This window comes from Pteropus alecto, unplaced genomic scaffold (assembly GCF_000325575.1).
Source record: "Pteropus alecto unplaced genomic scaffold, ASM32557v1 scaffold8, whole genome shotgun sequence".
NCBI lineage: Eukaryota > Metazoa > Chordata > Mammalia > Chiroptera > Pteropodidae > Pteropus > Pteropus alecto.
Window position 1 is genome coordinate 2,593,727 of NW_006494609.1, and position 21,624 is coordinate 2,615,350.

At 53.2% G+C, this 21,624-nt stretch overlaps 1 protein-coding gene across 1 annotated transcript; it reads left to right on the forward strand.

Annotated features, from left to right (window-relative positions):
- Positions 1–2,074: 2,074 nt before the first annotated feature.
- VSX2 (visual system homeobox 2) lies at positions 2,075–19,917 on the forward strand. Its single transcript, XM_006925440.1, has 5 exons — positions 2,075–2,484; positions 3,791–3,875; positions 7,644–7,767; positions 18,172–18,352; positions 19,167–19,917. The coding sequence occupies exons 1-5, from the start codon at positions 2,115–2,117 to the stop codon at positions 19,490–19,492; spliced, it is 1,086 nt and encodes a 361-aa protein (XP_006925502.1). The 5' UTR covers positions 2,075–2,114; the 3' UTR covers positions 19,493–19,917.
- The last annotated feature ends 1,707 nt before the right edge of the window (positions 19,918–21,624 follow it).

A 21,624-nucleotide genomic window follows, 5' to 3' on the forward strand; every position in this document is an offset into this window, starting at 1 on the left:
TTATCTAGAAGCAAAAACCACTGCTTTGCACAACTCAAGGGGCCACCATTCACACTGTTGTATATATGAGTGATGCCACATGGAACCCAGTTCCACAGATGACAAGGTAAAGGATGTCTCGAGATTGTATATCCCTGAGTCTGCGCCTTGCAAGTAAGAATAGCTATGCCAACTTTCAGATGTGCAACCAAGGTGCTAACATGACTATGCCATGTAAAGGGGCTAGGGCCATGTAGGTGAGCAGTAGGCATGACATTATTCTAGGACAAGGAGGCAGCCCCTGGAGCGAACTGTACAGTTTCCCCAGATGCCTCCTGCACTGAGATGCCCCTGCCTCATTCCAGCTCTTGTGTGGACCAGGCCAGAATGAATAAAGACCCACCTCACCATAACCTTGTTAGCAAGGCCTCAGTTTCCATGTTCTGTAGGATCTCCTCTTATCTCTCGGTCTGGCCCCATGGTGACCACAGAGAGCATTAGACTCCTCGGCAGTGGACCAGGAAGAGTTAAGGGTTTCACTCTACTGGGTTTTGCAGCTGACTGGCCAAGAAATCCTGAATGGAATCTCTTCCCCAGCCTGGTTTTCCAGTCTCTGCCTGAAGCCACTTACCCTCCCCTCTGCCTGAAGCCACTTACCCTGCCTGAAGCCACTTTACCTCCCCTCATTGGACGTCTTGAAGTGAAGAAACATTTATTAAAAACCTGCAGAAAGGAGAGTAACAAGTGGAAAGGAGAGTAACAAGGGAGATAAAACAGTCTCCAGCCTCAAGAAGGTCACAGAAAAGTTAGCTGAGTTAGCCGAGGTGGTAGAGTTCAGGGACTGCGATGTCTGTGTACGTGTGTGTGTCTGTGTAGAATCACCTTTACTTGATACTTGAGCCCAAGGGGGCCATGTGCCCTGCAGAGCCCTCAAGCAGGAAACCAGTAGCTCCACTGCCCACCTTTGGAATCAAGGCTAACTCTTCTCTCCAGGTGAGGGCTCCGCCCAGCCAAAAGCAGTTTCCTGCTGCTTCTCACTGCCACTCAACTGGCCCAGTTGGTTGCAGTTCTGCAGCTTCCAACACAGGAGTCAGGCAAGAGATCCCCAACCACTGGGGATGAAGCTTACCTTTTAATTGCCTCTCACACCCTCCCACCTCCCTTCCCCTCCACATCAACAAGTCCATCTTTATTCTGTTTGGTCAGTGAACTCTGAGATACAGCGGTCCCCTTGCCTTGTCTATCTGACAAGGCAAGTAAGGAGCTCAATACATATTAGTTGAATGAGTGGATGGAAGGATAAACGAAACCCTTCCATGAAAGTTGGACACACTTCATGCTCACTCTAGGGAGATGTTTGGACGTCTGTGGTTTTCCAAAAGAAGCCACCACTGCTCTTCTTTCCCACTAGGGAACCCTGACTCTTTTATCATTCATTTATTCATTCATTCATTGGGCCAATATTTCTTGAGGAGCTCTTCTCAACAAGGCACTGCATCCTGTGCTGGGAAACAAACCTTGAGCTTTCTTCACACCCTGTCCCCTTCTTTTCTCCCTATTGCCACCACACACGGTGCCCAGAGCACTTGCTCCTCCCTTGTTCTGCCTTTTGCACAGAAAATCCCATATTTGGCTGTTCTTTGACCCGGCCAACCTGCATAGCAGTTGAAGGAGAAAGGTGGACTCCCAGTCTCTAGTATCTGTCCTCAGTCCATCCTCCCACCCCACCCCAGGAACATGTCCCAGCCAGGCTCTGGCCAGAATCCCAAGCCACCCCCTGCCTCTTGGAACAGCCCTGAACTTGTCTCAGCTCAGCCCCTGGGGTCTTTGCCCATGGGCGTCCTGCAGAGCCCACCGGGTGCCTGGCCCCCAGCGCCCTGGCCCCTGGTGCTGCCTGCGGCGGGAGCTACCAGCTTTTTGGAATTCCTAATCGCTTCTGGCCCCGGTGATTGGCTGCTCAGCTCTGACCCCACTTGGGCTGCCGCCTGGTTGGATAAAAGGGGAATCTCCTTGGGGCTCCAGAGCATTAGACACCGGAGGGGGCACCTGGGACCAACTTCGCGAAGCGGGGAGCCCGGCGGGGGGGTGGGGGGAGCAGAAGACCTGCGGCCTCGGCCTCTCCAAAGAGCCGGGAGATGACGGGGAAAGCGGGGGAAGCGCTGAGCAAGCCCAAATCCGAGACAGTGGCCAAGAGTACCTCGGGGGGCGCCCCGGCCAGGTGCACCGGGTTCGGCATCCAGGAGATCCTGGGCTTGAACAAGGAGCCCCCCACCTCTCATCCTCGGGCTGCCCTCGACGGCCTGGCCCCCGGGCACTTGCTGGCGGCGCGCTCCGTGCTCAGTCCCGCAGGAGTGGGCAGCATGGGGCTGCTGGGGTCCGGGGGGCTCCCTGGTTTCTACGCGCAGCCCACCTTCCTGGAAGTGCTGTCCGACCCGCAGAGCGTCCACTTACAGCCGCTGGGCAGAGCGTCGGGGCCGCTGGACACCAGCCAGACGGCTAGCTCGGGTAGGTGAGGGAGAGGCTGCGTAGCTACCCGGCTCGGGGCGAGAGCCGGGACCCCACGCCGTCGGCTCTCGCTTGCACCGCAAGGCCTCCTCCGGGCGCGAAAGTTCGTGCCAGGCCGAGAGGTCGCAGCCCTGGCCTGGGTCGCGCGCGCTGGGGACGAGAGCCGGGACGCTGCCCCCGGCGCCCGCCGGCTTGCATCCCCAGCGTTTCTGGCCGCCGCGCTGTCCTCTCGTCCCCGCGTCGGGCCCGGCTTTGCCACGGCGCCCACTTGGGGCCCCACTGGAAACCGGCCTTGGGGTGTCGGGACCTGTGGGGCGGACCGGGGCCCCCGCAGCTCCGCTGCCCCACTGCGGCCCCGGCCCCAGCCTCCCCGAGGACCCGCGCTCCTGGAGCCCGACTCGGGTCCGCGCGCTGGCGGCCCAGGAAGCGGGTGCCGGCTTCGGCCGCAGCGCTGGTGCCCAAAGTTGTCTTTTCTCTCCTCCTTTTCTCCATTCCAAACTCCTCGCGTTTAGTCAGCGGGGGTTTGTTTTTCACCCCAAGAGCTTGGACAACCCGCCCACCACGGCGGCCGAAGCGGCCACAATCTGGTCGCACCCAAGCGCCGCAGCATATCCGATCCCCGCGCCTCGCGCGTTCGAGGGCCCCCGGGTGACCCCGCCGCGCCCTCCCCCGGCCGCTCTCCCGGCCTTGCGTCCCCGCCCGCTCGGCCCTCCGGCGCTCGTTGGCGCTCGGCAATTCCCCCGATTTTTCGTTTCCGTTTTAATGATTTATTTTATTTGGTGGGGCAACGAAAAATGCTGAATCGCAGCCTCTCCAGTCTCGAGCGGAGGCGCATTTTGCGGGCACTGAAAAAAGGGCTGTGCCGAGGGAGCCCCCAGCCCTTACTGGCGCCAGCTACCTGCGCCCCGGTTCCGCCCCTTGGGGCCAGCTTTCGGGCCAGGGGAGCCGGAGCTGCAAGCGCAGAGCAGGGCGCGGAGCCCGGAGCGCGACCGCGGGTCCCCGCTGCAGCCCCTGAGGCTGCCTCGCTCCCCCGCTGTCCCTGCCCCAAGCGCGCCAGGGCCTTCGCCTCTCTTACAACGAAATCTGCTCAAGACCTCCGGGTTTGGGCGCCCGCGTGGGTAGGGCAAGCCTGGGCTTAGGGATGGGGTCGACCTCGTGGAGGTCTTCTTGGGGAGACAGAGCAGGCCCCCCACCGCTCCCGGAGGCGGCCCGGGTGGGGCCTTGGAAGGTTTGGGGCGCCTGATGTTCCTTGGCAAAGCCCAGCGCGCCCCCCATTCTTCCGCATGTGCCTCCGCCCGCTTTTCAGATTCCGAAGATATTTCCTCCAGCGACCGAAAAATGTCCAAATCGGCTTTAAATCAGACCAAGAAACGGAAGAAGCGGCGGCACAGGTAAGGCCCTTGCGGTGCATGTTACCTCTCCTGCTCACTCACCTTCTCCCGACCCGTTTGGGAGTCAGGTCTCAAGGACTCTATTTTCGCTGCCTCCAGATCCGAAGTCCGCGACCGCGCCAGGGCGGGGAGAGCGGGCGTTGTCTGGGGTCATGCACCGGGCCCCGGCGTCCGGCTGCTCTGGGTGAGGATGAGAAGCGGCCGCCGGGAAAGCGGCACCGTTTTAGGCTTTTTCCTTCTTCGGGAAAAAGGAGAGGCCCCAACCAGGGCCAAGTCGGAGCCAGAAAAAGGCTGACGGCTCCAAGATGCAACCCCGGCATCAGCGCATCCGAGAGCCGCTCGCGCTTCGCGGCCGGCACCTCGGCTCCCACCTGCCTCCCAAGCCAGGTCCTCTGCCCTTTGCCCACGGCCACCGTTCCTCTTCTGCTGCCCCGTCCACTTTGCCAGCCCACTAGCTTTGCGCTCCCACCGTTCCCACAAACTCGGACGTGATATCTGCATCGATGGAAATTTTTCGTTAGGCTTCTGCTCTTTTATGATCTTGAGAGTGTCTCTTTCCTTTCCGTGAGCCTCAGTTTCCTTGTCTGTAAAATAGAGAGAAGGTAGAGTGTGGACTGGATGACTCCACTCGCTCTAGCTGGAGTGGAGTGGGCTCCACTGGGGTACAGACTAAAGAGAGAGTTAAAAAAAAATATGTCTTTAAATAGACATTGCTTACACAGAGTTAACATTCAATAGATGCGGAAAGGTGTATCTTGAAAAGAAATCCCCCCACCCCAGACCCGCATGCCCTTGGACACCGTCACCAGCGCTACCAGTTCTTTGAGAGCATTTACGACGAGTTTTTAAGGAAATAAAGAAGCGAAAACCAAAAATCTGTTTGACTTTCAGCGAGGGCTGCTTCTAGGAGCTGTCCCTGCACTCACCACGGATCTGTCTCCCCAAATCTCCCTGCGCCCGGGTCCGGGTGGGCCGCCCGCAGGGTTCCGCTGGCTCTCTGGAAATTTTCCCCCTGGGGAGCTGTCCACCTCCCCACCCCGACCCACCTCATCCACGCCTCCCTATTTGTTCTCAGCCTCTTTGCACCTTCTCTTTGGGTGCTTTTCTGCGTTTTCCTCTTTGCCCTTTGAAACCCCACGATTAACCCTCACCTTTGAAAAGGGCTCTTCCTGACCTCACAGGTTCCGGCTTGAATGAGAGTGGTCCTTGACTTGGTTTCTCAGTGACCTCGGTGTGATCCCTTCAGGCAGCTATTTGGTTTTGTTTAGTTTGTTTTGTTTTATTATAAACCAATATATTTAGTCCTGATCTGGGGTTATTTTTTACATTCATTCATCCAACAAATATGCATTAAGTGCACCCATCTCAATCTGGTCCCAGGGCAGGTAATCCGCAGCTTCCTACACTGGGACAGGGACCAGACCTTGGAGAGGAGGCAAGTGGGAGTCCCACTGAACTGCTTCTGTGCTGGTGCAGGAATTAGGGGAGGGAAGAGCGCTGGAAAAAGCATCCCCCAAACCCTGAGTGCCTCAACAGTGTTTCTGCAACAAGAACATCTATCTCCCTGTCTGGCACTTGGAGCTGACTAACCCATAGCCCAAAGTCCAAGCTTAAGGCTCTTGACTCTCTGTCCTCACCTGATTGCCTGGCCACCAGAGAAATCTTTGGGAGCTTTGGAGGTTCCCAGGGAGACAGGACAACAACTTGCCACCTGCTCTGGGTTTCTGGCTATTTCTGATGCCTAGAGAGAGCAGATTATTGGAGAGAGGAGAATGGTTACTGATTGCCGGCACAATTTTTAATTAGTAAAAAATGTGTTTTCCTGAGCTTCTCTCGTTTGGGGATTTCAGGTAAGAGACCTGAAAGGAGAGTGGACGGGTCAGCAGCCTCTGGATACTCAGATTTTGTTCTACTCTTTACCTAGAAAGCTCAGACAGGATACAATAGGAATCTGAAGGATCTGGGGTTCTGCAGAAAGTCAGGAGCAGGCTTTTCTGGGTAACGCTGTGGGAGCGCAGGAAGGTTCCCTGGAGAGCTGTCAGCATCAACACACGGATTGGCTCTGAGGCAGAAATGAAGGGATGTTTGGGGGATTTGAGGCTTTGTTTTGTTTTTCGTTTTTGAATGGAGCTCTCCTAAGCAGAGGCTGGCACTTGAATGATCTAAATGACCTATGTCAGCTTTCCTCTTTGGCTTTGGCCACAACACCTATGTGCCTCAGTTTCCCTGGTTTTGAAAAGGCCTTGCGTATTTCGATTGTTTATTTTGATGATCTGTGCAGGGGCCCTTCAGTAAGTAGCAGGAGAGAAATAGAAAGCATCAGATCTTCACATTTCTTTCCGTTTACATAAGCATTTTCATCCCCCCACCAAGAGAATAGGGGAAACAATTTAGAATTAAACAAGTCATTTTCTGTAAAGAGCTGAATCTTTCTTCCTCACACATCCCCTACATCATCTCCCAAGATATTAATGACAACACCAACACAAGGGATGTACAGGGCTTACGGGGCTTAACTTTGTACTTTTTCCTTGTGTTGGGTGAGGGCGAGGGCAGCAGTGAGGGATTCTAAAACCTTGTGCTGGTCCCAGGGTCCAAATCTCAGAGCTTTGAGCAGGGAAGGTGCCCCTTTTACAAGTCTGAGTTTGCAGAATCTGGGCTCTATTGTCTGTTGGCTTATTGATAAGGATGCAGGAAAAAGGTCACCTAAAACTTAGTGAAATCAAGGTCTGAAAAGTGAAGAATTTGTGTTTGTAGGTGGGCATGTAGTTTATTTAATAAAGGGGGCTTATGAATTTTCTAATATTGGAGGCAAAATTTTATGTATTGGAGCATATTCATTTGCACATTTTCTTAGAATGAGAGAACATAGATTTTATCAGATTCTTAAAGCAGTTTGACCCAAAACAGATAAATGTGAACTGCTCTGTTGGGGTGGGGGGTTGTGTGGGTAGGTTCTCTCAGGGGGACCTGAGTAGAATTCCCCCTCCCCTGACTGTGGCCCCACTGGGCCACTGGGTGTGTGGCTGAGAGTGGTGTGTGTGTGTGTGCATGTGTGTGCGTGTGCGTGTGCGCCCGCGTGCCGCTAGCCCTTGCCTTCTGAGCACAGGAGGGGTCAGGGTGCCCTTCCCCTCTTCTTCCCCACCCCTACATCTCTGAGGAAGCTGAGGAGCTGATGGATTTGGGCAGGTGAGGAAGGTGGAGTGTTAGAGTGGGTTGAGGGGGTAGGAAATTCAGTTCTCAGTTGTATAAACATTGGAGTTGAGGCTGCATTTGACCTTCTGGTGAGTCTTCAACTTTGAGTGCAATTTAAAAGGTTAACTCTGCTGTCTAAGAGAGGAGCCCAGGAAACAGGGCCCAGCAGGGCTGAGGCATTTATTTACCTGGTATGCCCCTCACCTGTGCCTGGGAGGAGGAAGAGGGGCTTTCTGCAGTTTTCTAAAATTCCTCTCCCCTAAAGCACTTCTAGAAAGACTCCCCGTATGAGATGTCACTGAGGGCCGACACCACCAGAAAGGTAGCGTGAGCCCTCAGCCTTCAATGAAGAAGAGTCCAGAAGGTTAAGCTATGGGTGTGTGTAAACGTATGTGCGCACATGTGCGTGCACGCGTGTGTATGAGAGCCTGTGAGGGAGTTCGTGTCCGATTGTGCTGAGACAGCCTGGATATGGGGTCTGTCTAGGAGGCGTAGGGGAGGGCCAGTCTATCCTCTCTGAGATAGGCTCGTTCTGTTTCCAGAGTTCTGAGTGTCTGGTTTTGCTCCCTTCAGGACAATCTTTACCTCCTACCAGCTAGAGGAGCTGGAGAAGGCATTCAATGAGGCGCACTACCCAGATGTCTATGCCCGGGAGATGCTGGCCATGAAGACGGAGCTGCCAGAAGACAGGATACAGGTAACAGAGCCTCGAGTCCCTCTCTCTTCCATGTTCCCTGCTTTTGGGGACATCAGCAGCCCAGGTTCCGAGACACCCATCTCTCACCTCCCCACACCCCCCAGCCCCTGCTATGAGCACCTGCTTGCCTTTGATCGTGTTCTCATGAAGAACAGTTTGTTTAAACTGACAAGTATTTGCTGAACACCCACCAGTGAGGTGGGTACTGTTTGGGGGCAAGAAACTTAGATGTGGCCTGGCCTGCTGTTCTGGACTGTAGGCTTCCTGAGGAGCACATCAGACAGACCCTGAGGGGGCCTATGGTGGGAGAAGCAGTTCTGGGTGGGTCCTGGGTTCTGAGCAGGGGCTCTGTCGTGGCAGATGTCTCCTAGGTACAGCTAAACATCTGCTTCAAGACCAGCAGTGGCCCCAGGCCTCTCTGGGTGCCTGAGGGTGGGAGGGCAGCAAGACCTTCTAAGTCAGGCTTCTAGCCCTGACCTCAGTCTGTTTCCCTTCCCTCCACTTCCCTCCTTAGGGGGAAGAGGACGCCCCCTCCCTTCCTACTCCCCACCAGCGCCATCCGCCTGAGGCTCCTTCTTTCTCTCACAACTGCCCTGAGCTCTTGCTCCTTTACTTCTCCTGGCTCTGGCCCAGGATGTGGCTGGGGACCTGCGCCTGCAGGTGTGGCTCATGAAGCCCTCCTCCTCTCCTGAGGAGTTTTGTCATAAACAGCCACTGATCTGGACTGGGATGTCCTCACTTGGGCTGGGCACAAGGCCTCCTTTCCTTAGCAGGAGGACCTTTTCGAGTCCAGAGGCCCCCTACCTGGGCAGGAATAGTGTTGCTTAATCATTTCTCTGGGAGAAGATGAAATCTGATGAGTTCTAAAACAGGTCTCCATGAGGAGGAAGACGTGACTGGGGTGGGAGGAACATTTCCCAAAGATCTGCATTCACCTTAGCTGGATCGCAACCTGGGCTGTCCAAAGTAGTTCACTATTGAGGCTGGGAAACGGGGGTCCTGACTCCCTGAAACCCCTTCTGCTCACATCTCCTCCCAGTCAAGGTCCTTTGTGTCTCCAGGTGCGATGTGTGTTGGGGTTTAGGGGTTGGGGGCTAGAGAAAGAACCACATAGGTGTGTAGTTGGCTAAGGTGCTTTCTCACTGGAAAACCAGAGAGAATGAGAGATGATGCATGAGCTGCTTTTCCAGAAAAGACTTTCTCTCTCTTGAAAATCTATTTGGAATTTCAGTCAATGGCTTTAGACATTAACACTAACAATAAGCTCAATTATTCATAAGCAGATTATCTGTTTGGTGTATTATCCTTGGTGGCCTGGATCTATCACCCCACACACCCAGTTGGGTTCCAGAGGGGTAAGGCTGGGTGTTGATTCTGAATCTTGTGACTGTGTGTGTGTTTTGTGTGTGAGTAAGCCAAGGCCCGATCCAGTTGATGTATGGGGGTAACCTGCACCTGGCCTTCGTTAGGACAAAGTTGGCTATTACAAGTGTCTGGTCAAAGCCTCCCTTGACCAGAAGGAAGGAACAGCTTGTCACTTGCAGTGAGTTGTCTTAAAACCTGTCTGGCTGTGATGGTGGCGGGTGGGAGTGTGTGTTACTACGAATGCCTCAGCGGGTGGATGCTGGGCTTCTGTAAGTTCCCTAGGGGGTGTCCGTGGGGTGGTGTCTGAAGCCACCAGGACCAATAAGGAGGAGCTGGGGTGAGGAATGAGTTAGTTGCCCTGGGACTGCGAGGACTGGCTAAGGAATGTGCGTGTGGGAGAACCGAGGCGAGAACCTCTTCAACTCTTTGAGCACCTCATGGTTCTTTGGCTAAATGCTGCTCCCAGAAGGTGTTTGCGAGCTGTCAAATAGTCCTGCCCCCAAATGTTTTGCCAAGTGGCCCGGGAAAGGTCTTAGCGTGTGTTAATCGTAACCACAGCTATAATTTACAGAACAGTTTCTGTGTACCAGGTGTTCTAAATACATGACATTTGCAAGAGAGGCAGGGAAGTGTGGTGGGTAGGGACACTGACCCTGGAACCAGACTGCCTGGGTGCACGTTCTTGCTTCGCCAGTTACCAGTTGAGTGACTGTGGACAAATTACTCCAACTTCTCATCTGGAGAGTGGGGATGATAATGGCACCTGCAGATGTGATGAGCCACATGTGTAATGTGTTGAGAGCAGTTGGGGAGTTTGTGTTGTGAGCCTGGTACATGCCCAGTGCTCACTCAGTTTCAGCTCTGATCTCGTTAAATCCTGGTGACAACTGGTAGAGAAGAGACCATTAATTTCTTTTTAAAACTGAGGAACCTGAGGCATAAGGACTTCCCAAGGTCACACAGCTAAAATGCGGAGGACACAGGGACCCAGGACTGCATCTTGGGTTTGAAGCCTGTGCTTTGACTTGAAGCTGGGGGAAAAGAGATGGTTTGAGGGTGAGTGGCGGGCCTGTGTCAGATCTTCTTTATAAAAATAACCAATATTTATTGAGCACCAGGTAGTGTTCTTAAAAAAGAAAAAAACTTATTCAAAAAAATTATTTCTCAAATGGGTAAATTTAGGTAACGCCAGTCTCCCTCCTCACTGCCCTCCAGCAGGCGCTCCAGGGGTAACCAGTTTCGTTCCCCAGGAATCCTCCAGATACGCAATGAGCCAGGCACTATTACTAGTGTCATTTAACAGATGGGGACCTGAGGCACAGAGGCCAGAATGCAGACCCAAGTCCCTTTAGCCTCCAGGACACTTGCTTCGCTACACCGCCACCCCTCCGACCATTTCCTCTTAACGTGTAGGTTTAGGCGGGAACAATGCATCTGAGGACCGAATGCTACCACCCCAGCCTGTCCTCTCCCCTCCCCCAGCTTTCAGCCGGAGGCTTTTGTGTGTCTGTTGGAGGGTACGGGAGCGGGAGAAAGGGGTCGTTTGTTAACTCCAAGTCTGAAGTTAGACATTCTCAAGGTGGAATGGGAAGGTCATTGGACTGGGTGTCAAGGACCCGAGTCTTCGTTCTGGCTCTGACACCCACCAGGTGTAGTAGAGGCCAGGTCACTTCCCATCCCTCAGTTTCCTCATCTGTAAAAAGAAGAAGGGGGATCCCTCCCAGGGAGGGGCCTTCTCAGGATCACCTTCCTCACCAGGCCCCTGGGCTGCCGTTGGGGGGATGTGGGAGCAGGACAGGTGCAGTTGGACAGCCCCAGGTGGACAGCTGGGACACATGCCCTCGCTGGACCAACCCAAGTAAACCCCAGGATGTGTCTGAGGTCTACTGTCTAATGTCTAATGAGAACTCAGTGTGGAAGTGAAAAGTCCACCACACCTACTTCTAATCTTTGTTTCTCATCCAGCAAACTAAACTCTAAGCCTGAAATTACTCACTTGTAAAATAATAATATTTTCCCAAAATGCTAATTTAATAAAAGTATTGTTATTGCTAGCGTTATTAAGTACTTACCCTTGCCCCAGATTTTAAGTGTTTTCTGTGCCTTGATTCATTAAATCCTCACAACGGCTAGATGAGTTAATGCTCTTCTTATTCCCATTTTGTAGATGTAGAGAATGAGGGGCTGAGAGATGAAGTAAGTGGTAGACTGGGATTCAAACCCAGTACTCGGTTACTACCACGTGAGCATTCGCGAGGGAAGCATGAACTCCTGTGTCCATAAACTGGAATAATCAACGCCAATGGCAGTTGATGGTGGGCCAGCCCCCTCTGCCTTAGGGCTTGGAGGGCAAGCACTTCCTTGCTTTATAGCTTTCTGGGTTGGGGTGAAGGGACACCGTGTATTGTTGGAGAAAGAAGAGATTCCAAGTCTCCACATCAGACAAATACGCAGTCCTCTTTGTGTCTCAAAAAATAAAAAAAAATGCTGGGACATGGCATTCTGGAAGCCCCTGCCATTTGTCAGCCCTGGGGAAGAGGAAATGGGTTTCCGGACTGATTTCATTTCCTCTGTGAGGTCACTCGTTCCTAGAATTATAAGATCAGGATATAAACATATATTTATTTGGCTTTTTATTTATTTATTTTTTTACCGTATTCTTTTCTGATAAAAGTAGCACTTATTAAAAATACCTTTGTGACAGAGATATGAATGTGCAAAGTCAACAGAGCCCACATCTCACCCCGACTCTTCGCAGCTTGGTGTGTATCGATGACCTAAGTTTGAATTCTCTGACTAGCGCTGTAGCGCTGTTTGATTCTGTCTCTTATATAATGATCCCTGCCCAAGGGTAGGGAATGTTTTAGGGGCTTATATTCCAGAGGTTAGAAGACACGTGTGCAAATGGGAAAGGAATGCAGTGTCCCTCAGCCTGAGACACTTGTTAGAATCACATGGCAGCTTTTTAAAATACTCGTGTCAGGCTCCCGTGGCCCACAATTCCGATTTAATTGGTTTGACATGAAGCCTGGCATCTGTATGTTTTTAAAACTCTGTAGGTGATTGTGTGCAGCCGGTATAAAAATACTGGGTCAGACTCAGGGAAGGAGTTTCTTTGTTTTGAGTGGGTTAGTATGAGTGTAAGAAGTGGAGTTTGGGGTGACAAGGTAGGACCAGGTGTGCAGGGAAGGATACTGCCTCGACTGTCAGGAAACATGGGCAGAGCTGCCCCCTCGTGGACATCAGAGGCTGCAAGCAAGGCCAGGCTTCAGTGAGCCTGAAGCTGAGACTGGAAGGGGTGTGCTGAAATATGGTGTCAGAAATGCTGAGTGGGTGTGGAGCGTGAAGTCATTAAATCACACCAGCAACGCGCCCAACTTAATCAGCTTCCAGCTAGAGGAGAGGAAAGAAGCCGGCTGAGTGTGATGGAAACTGCCACGTGGCCGACAAGCCTGCTGGAATGGGGCAAGAATGGAGGACAAGGTCTAGGTTAGCCAAGGGACCGGAATGTACAAAGACTATCCTATTATGCAAGCTATCTCCCTAAGAGGGGTAATCCTGGAAGGACCAAAGAGGTTTCCCTGGGACATCTTTGAGGAGAAGAGCCTTGAGCATGTTGTCCTATGGGGAAACAGGGATGGGAGCTTTGCCAGACAAGAGCTGTGTGATGACACCAGAAGCCATGAGCACAGCCACAGCTGCTCACACGGGTTCCGCGCCTATGAAAGTAAGAGTCGATATAGTTGCCTGGCCTGCTTTACATGTGCCCTTGTAGCAAAAGAGCACCCATTTGGAAAGAAGCCCTTTTCCAGGTCCATTCCATCTTTGGAGGCACAAGCTGTTAGGACTCTCTCTGCCATTTGTGGAGGCACCTGCCACACCAGATGTCAACAGCCAGAGGCATCCTAGCTGGGCTTCCTCAGAGCTGCTAGGGCATCACCTTCGAGGGAAAATGCACTAGGAAACCCAGGCTCTTTCCAGAGCTGAAAGATCTCAATTCTCCTTTGCCTGGGGCTCTAACCCTGGCGACTCTTGATGTCACTTTTGGGTCCTTTCTCAGGAGCTCAGAGCCCTGAAGTGTAAGGCAGGGCTCTGGTCCTTGCTGAGGCCTTGACGCAGGTTTTCTTGAAGAGTTCCGGACCCGACTCCCATGTGAGAGGAGCAGTCTCTTCTAGAAAATGGGCAGTCAGGTAAGTGAGCGAGAGAGGGATTGATTGAATATTTGGGGCCTGCCAGAACCAAGAGACCAAGTAGGAAAAAGGGCCCAAATGCTGAGAAGGAATCTCAAGGGCGAGAGATGGAAGCAACTGGCTTTACATGAAAAGTGTCACTGAGCATTTGCCGGACAGCAAAGCCTCATCTCATTGCACATTTACCCACAGAATTCACCCAGCATCAGGCTAATGTTGTTTAGTTCTTACTATGTGCCGGGCATTTCCCATGCACTATTTTGTTTTCTAAGAACCCTGCAAGAAAGCGATATCCCAGGGCAGATGAGGGACTGGAAGCTCAGAAAGGTTAAGAAATACAACAAGGTCACAAAGGCAGCTGGAGGCGGAGCATGGATCCCCAGCCTTGGTCTTCTAGCCCCTGATCACAATGTGTGGTGTTGGGCAATGTGTGGTGCTCTCCTGTATTCGTGCCTCAAGGGCCTGCCGTACACTAGAAATGTGGGGAGAGTTGCAGGGGCATCTGTTTAGCTCTCCCAATGCCTAGAGGGGAAACTAGAGGCTATTAAAATCTCACAGCCTGTAGGTTAGTTCTGTCCCCACCCCCACCATCAGTTGTTCTTGTCATTTGTCAGTCCTGCCTTGCTAACGGGCCATGTGGAAGAGCCCAGAGGCGCAGGTAATACCGATTAACCTGCCCCTTGAGCGCACTCCCACTGATTTTTATGTGCCTCCACGGAAATAAGTAGCATTTCTTGAGCACCTTCTGTGTGACAAGCACTGCTTTTAGGTACTTTCATTTATTTCATCACTCTTCAAAACAACCCTGAAAAGTAATAGTCTTATTTTATGACTGAGAGAAGGCAAGTAACTTGCCCAAGATCATACAGCAATTTTTGTTAGAGCTGAGAATTCTAGTTCAGGACTGGCTGACTTCGATGCTTCTTGTAAACTTTTAAGTTCTGTGAACACATGCTGGTTGCTTCCAGGAAGAAGAGCAGGGCAAATATGAAGAATGGTTAGAGTTAATTCTAATCCCTTGTCCACTTCCCTCCAAGGCACCATTACTGCAGCTTCCCTGCCAACTGTCTTAAAAAGAAATTGTTTTGGCTGTCCAGGTTTCTTCCATAAACTGGAGCAGCATCTGGTCTTCTCAGAGAGCCAGGCATTCCAGGAGCCCATAACCGAGGGTCCGGATGACTCCTGGTTTGAGTGACCAGCTGGCACCAACTCCCCTGGGAGTGTCTGTGGGTAAAATCTGATCTGCAGACCAGTTATTCACATGCCCAAATTAGGAGACCCAGGAAAATGGTTCTGTTGACAGGCCCCAAATATGACCTGAATCCCAAGTCTGCACCCTCTTCTTTAGTGTCCCAGTAATAATGCTGTTTCCATTAGAGAGCCCCGCCCCCATCTCAAGCACCAATGCTCATGGAATCCTGGAGAAGCCAGGTCCATATGCCTTCCCAGGCAGCCACTCTGGGAGCAGGGGATGGAATCCGTGCCTTCCTATACTCCACAGTCCCTTCTCCAGAATCCCTAAATCCAAACCATGCTGGAAATGGACAGTTCTGTCTTAAGTTTGCCATCAGAACTCATTAGTGACATAAACCAGACTGGACCTTATGCTCTTTATTCATCCCTCTTAGTATGAATTGTATAGGTTTTGCTGCAGAAATCAAAACAGATGGGTTTGATTACGGTGCGCTGCTGCTGCTGCTGCTGCTGCAGGGTGTTATGTAACATGTGGCATATGCATCACCTCTTCTTTCTAAAATCCCAAACATTCTGGAGTCTGGGCCCACATGCTCCAGTTAAGGGGCTGTGGCCTTGTTGTTTTATAATGTACTGTGTTCAAGCAGGAAAGTCATCTCCTGACCAGAAAGCAGATGGCTTACTTAGATTCATAAAGAGAACCTTCCCATCCCTCTGTGGTTTGACTCAGAGTCTAGAATTCCATCACCAAGGGGTTCATTCTTTGCTGTCTTCTCTGAGAGATGGATGAAATCAGAAGTCACTTACACTTGTATGTGGATTAATCTTTTTAGATTTTTCCTCTGTGGGAAGAAAGTGGCTTGGGACAAGTGGGTACTTGGAGAGGGCGATCAAATGCTATTGGGAGGGAAGATGGGACAGGACAGAGGTCTCAGACAAACTGCAGGCCCTGTGTAGGACAGGTAGTCAGACAGAAAGCCTACAGGACCGGCAGGCGGCCCGGGAGAGAGATCTAAACACAGCGTAGAACGAGGCCACGACCATGGCTGAGTTGGCCCGGGGCTCACATTGCGCACCGCTCTCCCTCCTTAGAGCATGGAGCGCAGCCATCTAGTGCATTCAAAATTACAGAAACCCTTTGCTTGGCCGTGGTCACTAGGGACAGTCTGGGTCTGGACCAGGGGGAGGCTTCACAGCTCCCCCAGGAGGGCCTGATTAGGAATGGCAGGTGCCAAACCCGGTGGTAGCATAGGCATTTCCCACCCAGAGTGTGACCAGCGATCGTTTTCTAATGACCCTGGCCAATGTCGAAGTGGAGAGACCTGGCCTCTGAGGCCGCGTTTCTCTCATTTTTAGAGGTTCTGGTTATTTACAAATGAAGAAATTCCAAAACAAGGTTGCACACATTTTGGGTTAACTTAAAGTTGTGCGCAGATGGCGCAGTCTTTCCGCAGTCCTGCAGAGCTTGTCTGTGACCGCCGGGTTCTTTGGGGACGGTGGGCGTGAGGCGGGGCGTTTGGGGCGCCCCCTGCCGGATGCAGCTGGCCGCGCTCAGCCGCAGACTCGGAGCTGCCGCGGGCTGCCGGGGCGCTCACTCCGCCACCTAGCGGCGGCGGTGGGAACCACGGGGGCGCGCCGACTCCGAGCCCCTCCGGCCCCAGCCCTGGCCTCCCTGCGGCCGAGCAGCAAAGGGTTAAGCTGTCAGCGGCGCGATGTTAAACAGGTGTCAAAGGCGCCTCATATATCTGCAGATTGAAATCAAATTCTTTGCCGTATAAAAAGATAAATTACCCAGGCGCTGCCGCGCGTCCCACTCATCACGCCAGCGCCAGACGGCAAGCAATTTTTTTTTTTAATGTGCTAACGACCTAATCAAGCAATCAAGTCGGAGAAGATTGCAGAGTGACCGGGGCAGCCATCTGCCGGCGAGTCCCGCATTCATTTCCTGCGCCTCCACATGGGGCGGGGGCTGGGAAGGGAGCTGGCGGCGGGGTTGGGGGGGTGGGGAGAAGAAGAGAAAAAATCCTAAACAAATTAACACCCAATTTTCCCCGTCTAATTAGTTAAATGAGAAGTGTTTGGGGTCCCCCGGGGAGGGGGAGCGGCTCTCGGCGCGGCTCGCGCTGCCTCCCCAGCATTAATTAGTGCGGGTCAATGCCACGACTCCCGGGAGAGCAGCCGCTTTAATTTCCCGTGATATTTCAGTGCCTGAGGCCCATCGATTCAAACTGAAATTAACTTATTTTTCAATCAGCCCAGGGCTGCCCCTGGGGGTGACTCTTCTTTTGCCGCCTCTTGAATAGAGCTGGAGCAATTTTTCATCAAAAGCTGAAACCTCCGCTGCCTAGGGCGGGGGGAGGGGGCCCGGAGGGAAGGGCGGGGGACCCAGCCGAGGAGAGGGAATGGAAATCGCAGAGGAAACTAATAGATTTTCTGGAACCCGCCTCTGCCTTCCCCTTCTTCCCCCCACTTCCTGGGTTGCCTTGGGCATCTCCCCGCTCTGGGGGTCAGGGTTCTGAGGGGCTCTGAGGGGACATGAGGGGGCCAGCAGGGCCTGAGGTCCTTACAGAGCCCACCAGTTTCTCGCCGGCCTCACCTGCTTGAGAGATAGTGCAGCTGTCCCTGGTTCTGGCTCTGGCTCCTGTCAGCTGCTGGAAGTCTCAGAAAGCTGCTTTGGGAGACCAAGAAATCGCCCCTTCTCCAAGCACGGCAGGGACCCTGGGAGCTCCTCCATGCAGCACTGGAGTGCTCCAGACATCCCCAAGGCACCCCAGCTCAGACCCTGCACCAGTCAATTTGGGGGCCAGAGAAACATTCCCTAGAGTGTCCCCACCACACTCTCCTGGGTCCCCATTTCATTTGCTCCTCATGCCACTGATAATTTTGTCTTCCTTCCCTGACTGAGAGATGGCTGCCCAACTCCCCAAAATATCATTAAGTTAGGTCCAAAACTGTGGAGAGCCGGTGAGTGGCAGGCACTGTGGCATGGGAGGGCTGAGCCAGGACAGGGCAGAAACAAGAGCTGACTCAGGCTTCCTGGGAGCATCCCCAACTCCATTTTGGGGCGGGGCAGTTGTCATGCCTCAGAATACCTGGATGAAATGTCCTTTGCTCGCTTGGAAGGCTTCCTGGGACTGGCCGCTCTGGCCTCTGGAGTTCTGGTGGAGAGGGAACCCTGAACACATTAGTCCTGTCCTTGAAAGGAATTTGTCCCTCTGCAAGTCAGAAAAGACGTTCTGTTTATCCGCTGGAAGTGTCCACACTCTCAAGAGAGCTACCAGGGTCTGGCATCTCAGGTGCAAACTGAGGACCACACTGGGAACTGCCCACCTGCAAGATCCTGTCCCAGAGGCATCCCTATCCCATTGCCCTGGATCTGTTGATTTTAAAAAAGAAATTTAAAAGAAGGACCCGTTTCATCCACTGTATTCTCATGGGACTCGGGTCTTCGTTCTGGATAACCCTGAGCCTGGGGGAACCCCCCAGGGTACTGTGGGGTCGTCGAGGGCACCTGGCTGGAGAAATCAGCAGTCACAAGTTGATGGGGCCACTGGGCATAGAAGGGGTGGGGACCTAAACAGATAGTCGTGGGGGTAAGGGCCGGGCCCCATTGCCTCTCAGAGCCCACCCCTGACCTGTTCGTCTACACTCGCAGGTCTGGTTCCAGAATCGCAGAGCCAAGTGGAGAAAGCGAGAGAAGTGCTGGGGCCGGAGCAGCGTCATGGCGGAGTACGGGCTGTATGGGGCCATGGTGCGGCACTCCATCCCCCTGCCCGAGTCCATCCTCAAGTCCGCCAAGGATGGCATCATGGACTCCTGTGCCCCATGGCTGCTGGGTAAGAGCGCACACCCTCCTCGTGGCCCTGCCCTTGCGTCAAGGAGAGTGGGCTCCCCGGAGGAGGAGACAGAGCCCTGGAGCAAAGGGACCTGGCCACAGCAGCCCATCTGGATGGAGGCCCTCCAAGCCCTCCGGTCTCCCCTGGTGGGCTCTGAGGGCAGGCTGGGCATGGGACTTGGCATCTATCCCTTGCATCCACCTATGGGTGCCTAGGACTTTCATCCTGGGCAGGCCCCTGACAGGGGCTTCTTTTCTTCTATGAAGAGGGTGTGACTATTGCTCCAGGACCTGTACCCTGCTCTTCCCTGTAGGAGGTGGGCTTGTGATGAGACTGCCCCTCTTGGGGGTTGAGGGGACTCCCTGGGTACCTTTGGCCACCATCTGGCTTTGCCCAAAGGACTTCTTCCCTCTAAATCTCTCCACCTGCCATCTTCCCCCGCCTGCCATCCGGGCCTATGTCTGATAGCAGTACCAGTTTGTCTTGGGGTTCTAAGATCTGGGCTCCCAGGAGGGAGGGATGGGGAGCAAATGCTATGCTCGGGAAGGGACAGAACAGGCTGTCTGGGGGCAAGGTGCTTCGGGGCTTGGCTTGGGGAAGCCCTCTGCAGGCCTGGTGCCTAGTTGCTCGGCTGCAGCCCCCCAGCCACCTCCTGCTGCCCTGGCCCCAGCCCCGGGACTCGCGTGACTGCGGTGTGTGAAGTAAGGCTTTCTGCTTGTCCTTAATTCTGGCCTCTCTCTATCTTTGCCGTTTTCAGTTCAAGATGGCTTTCCCAGGCGCTTTTCTAAACCCGAATACCAACAATTCTTTTTAGGGATGCACAAAAAATCGCTGGAGGCAGCAGCTGAGTCGGGGAGGAAGCCCGAGGTGGAGCGCCAGGCCCTGCCCAAGCTGGACAAGACGGAGCAGGAGGAGCGGGGCCCCGACCCCCCAGCGGCCATGTCCCAGGAGGAACTGAGGGAGAACAGCATTGCGGCGCTCCGAGCCAGAGCTCAGGAGCACAGCACCAAAGTGCTAGGGACTGTGTCTGGGCCCAACAGCCTGGCCCGGAATGCCCACGAGCCGGAGGAGGAGGAGGCCATGGATGAAGACAGGCCAGCGGAGAAGCTGAGTCCGCCACAGCTTGAGGACATGGCTTAGATCAAGGGTGCACTGCCACTGGAGCGTCAGGACTCTGCTCTTCTCGGGGCCTGTGGTGCTGGGAGGTGTCCTCTGAGGCAGAGCCCAGCCTGGTCTTTGCCACCCTCCCCCAGCCCCACAGGCTCTCCATGACCTCCAGGTGACTTCAGGCACAACTCAGTTCTGGCCAAGGCTTTGGGCCGTGCTGAGACATCCTCTACATAGTCTCGACCTCTTCAGCATCCTCCTCATCCCAACGGCCCTGCCTCAGAAACCTTCTTGCTGCCCCAAACCACCCCCTCAAGCTGCTTTCACTCAATCCCTTGGCAACGCTCACTGTCTGAATCTGCCCTTAAGCCAATCTCTTGCTCTAAGAGCCCTTCTTCCCAGCGCTGACCCCCGGTGGATTCTGCTTCCCGCACGCCCAAAGCCCATGCTGCAAACGCCCTGTCAGGGATTGAGGACCCACGCTCCAGGGCCAATGTCCTGAGCGCCCCAGGCCTCGCCAAACTCTGCTCCCCTCATCCTGTTCCACCGTGTGAATGTACCGCCCTGCAGGCCCAAGCACAACCTCTGCTCTACCCCATCAGTGGGGCCCAGAGTCCAGATTAAACTTGAGAAGTCTCAGCCTGGGCCTCTCGGCCATCCTTCATCTCATGCCCTCAAGTCACCCTCAGGAACCCGCCCTTTCCACACCCCAAGCTGCCCCATGATTCCCTCCAGCACAGGTGCCAGCCCTGCATGTGACAATGTACAATACCTGTAGCGACGCCAGGACCTGTGCCCTGCAGCCAGAGGGCGCCTCTCCAAAATGCTATGGCTCTCTGCACTGTTGGGGAGGCCAAACCCTCTACCCCAGCCCCTTGGGGCTGTATTCTGAAGCATCCTGACACCCCTGATATGCTGCCTGTGACCCTGACTTGTTGTGCAAATCCCCCTTCACCTAGAGCTTCTCGCAAATTACTGGTTCACATGTGCCCTGCCTTGGTGCAACCCAATCCAGTTGTTAAAAAAACATCTAGGAAGCCCCAGACCTTGACTCAACTTCATCTAAGCTATCCTTGGGAGGCCAAGCTGAGAATGGGCCTGGGGCTATATCAGGGGTTGGTCACAGAAGGATATGAGAAATGGCTACAAGGAGAGTAAGGCAGGAGCCAGTTTTAGACCCAAACTAAGCAACAGGCACACACACCTTCACGCCAGGTGTATGTCATGGTGCATGTCCACTACAGTGAGTCGGAGACAGTGACCATGTTGGCATAGGGAGCTGGGGGCTTCTTCCTGTCTGCCGATGAGAGGACCTGTCCATACTGATGGCCTCTCTGGAACTGCCCCTCCACCCCCAGGCCATGAACATGTCCTCCTCATCCTCATGACATTTCTTTACCATCCTACCTTTGCAGGGAATACCTCGAGAGAGGAAGGCCTGAGACAGTGAGTTGAGATTTTAATTCCTCATCAGAAGTTGATTTCTTCTTCATTCCATTCATGGAACTTCCCCTCAGTTCTTCTTGTCTTTGTCCCCTGTTGGTTTGAAGTGTTAGGCTGTAGCCCCTTGTGTGTAAATATTGTACATAGAGTGAGAAGAAAGAATCTTGATATCGAGGTGTTTGAAATATGGAACTGTAATAACTTCTAGGTATTCTAAACCTGTGATTTCTGTGCCATTTTCTGTAAAGATACAAGTAAGAATAAAATTGATGTAAAAACAGCAGGGGAGGGATCCAGGAATCCTCCATGGGTGAGGAGGGTGTGTACATGTGTGTTTCGGTAGCATCGAAAGCAAATCCATGAAGTCATTTTTAGCTCAAAATTACTAGATTCCTCTTTTAAAATTACTCCAACTATAGAAACATCGTGGCAGGGCTTTCTCCACTGAGCTGACATTTGTCACTTTTCAATGATATTTATCACTGTGATACAAGACCCTCCTCTGTCGCAAGCACGACTAAAATATCTCAGCCATCGAGCCCCTAAGTTATTACCTATGACTCCCAACTGCTCCCCACACAATAGATTGCACTGACTTTTCCCTCTGGTGCTCCTTACAAACACCTCTATTTCCTTCACACCTCAGGTGATGCCCACAGCCCAACTCGACTCCCAAGAGTAGTGATTCTCTTTTGTGTACACACGTGCACTTGAATACCTTA

Coding starts and splice junctions, on each gene's coding strand:
- VSX2 (XM_006925440.1), top strand. CDS start 2,115: ATGACGGGGAAAGCGGGGGAAGCGCTGAGCAAGCCCAAATCCGAGACA. Junction 2,485..3,790: donor CAGCCAGACGGCTAGCTCGG/GTAGGTGAGGGA, acceptor CCCGCTTTTCAG/ATTCCGAAGATATTTCCTCC. Junction 18,353..19,166: donor CTGTGCCCCATGGCTGCTGG/GTAAGAGCGCAC, acceptor AATTCTTTTTAG/GGATGCACAAAAAATCGCTG.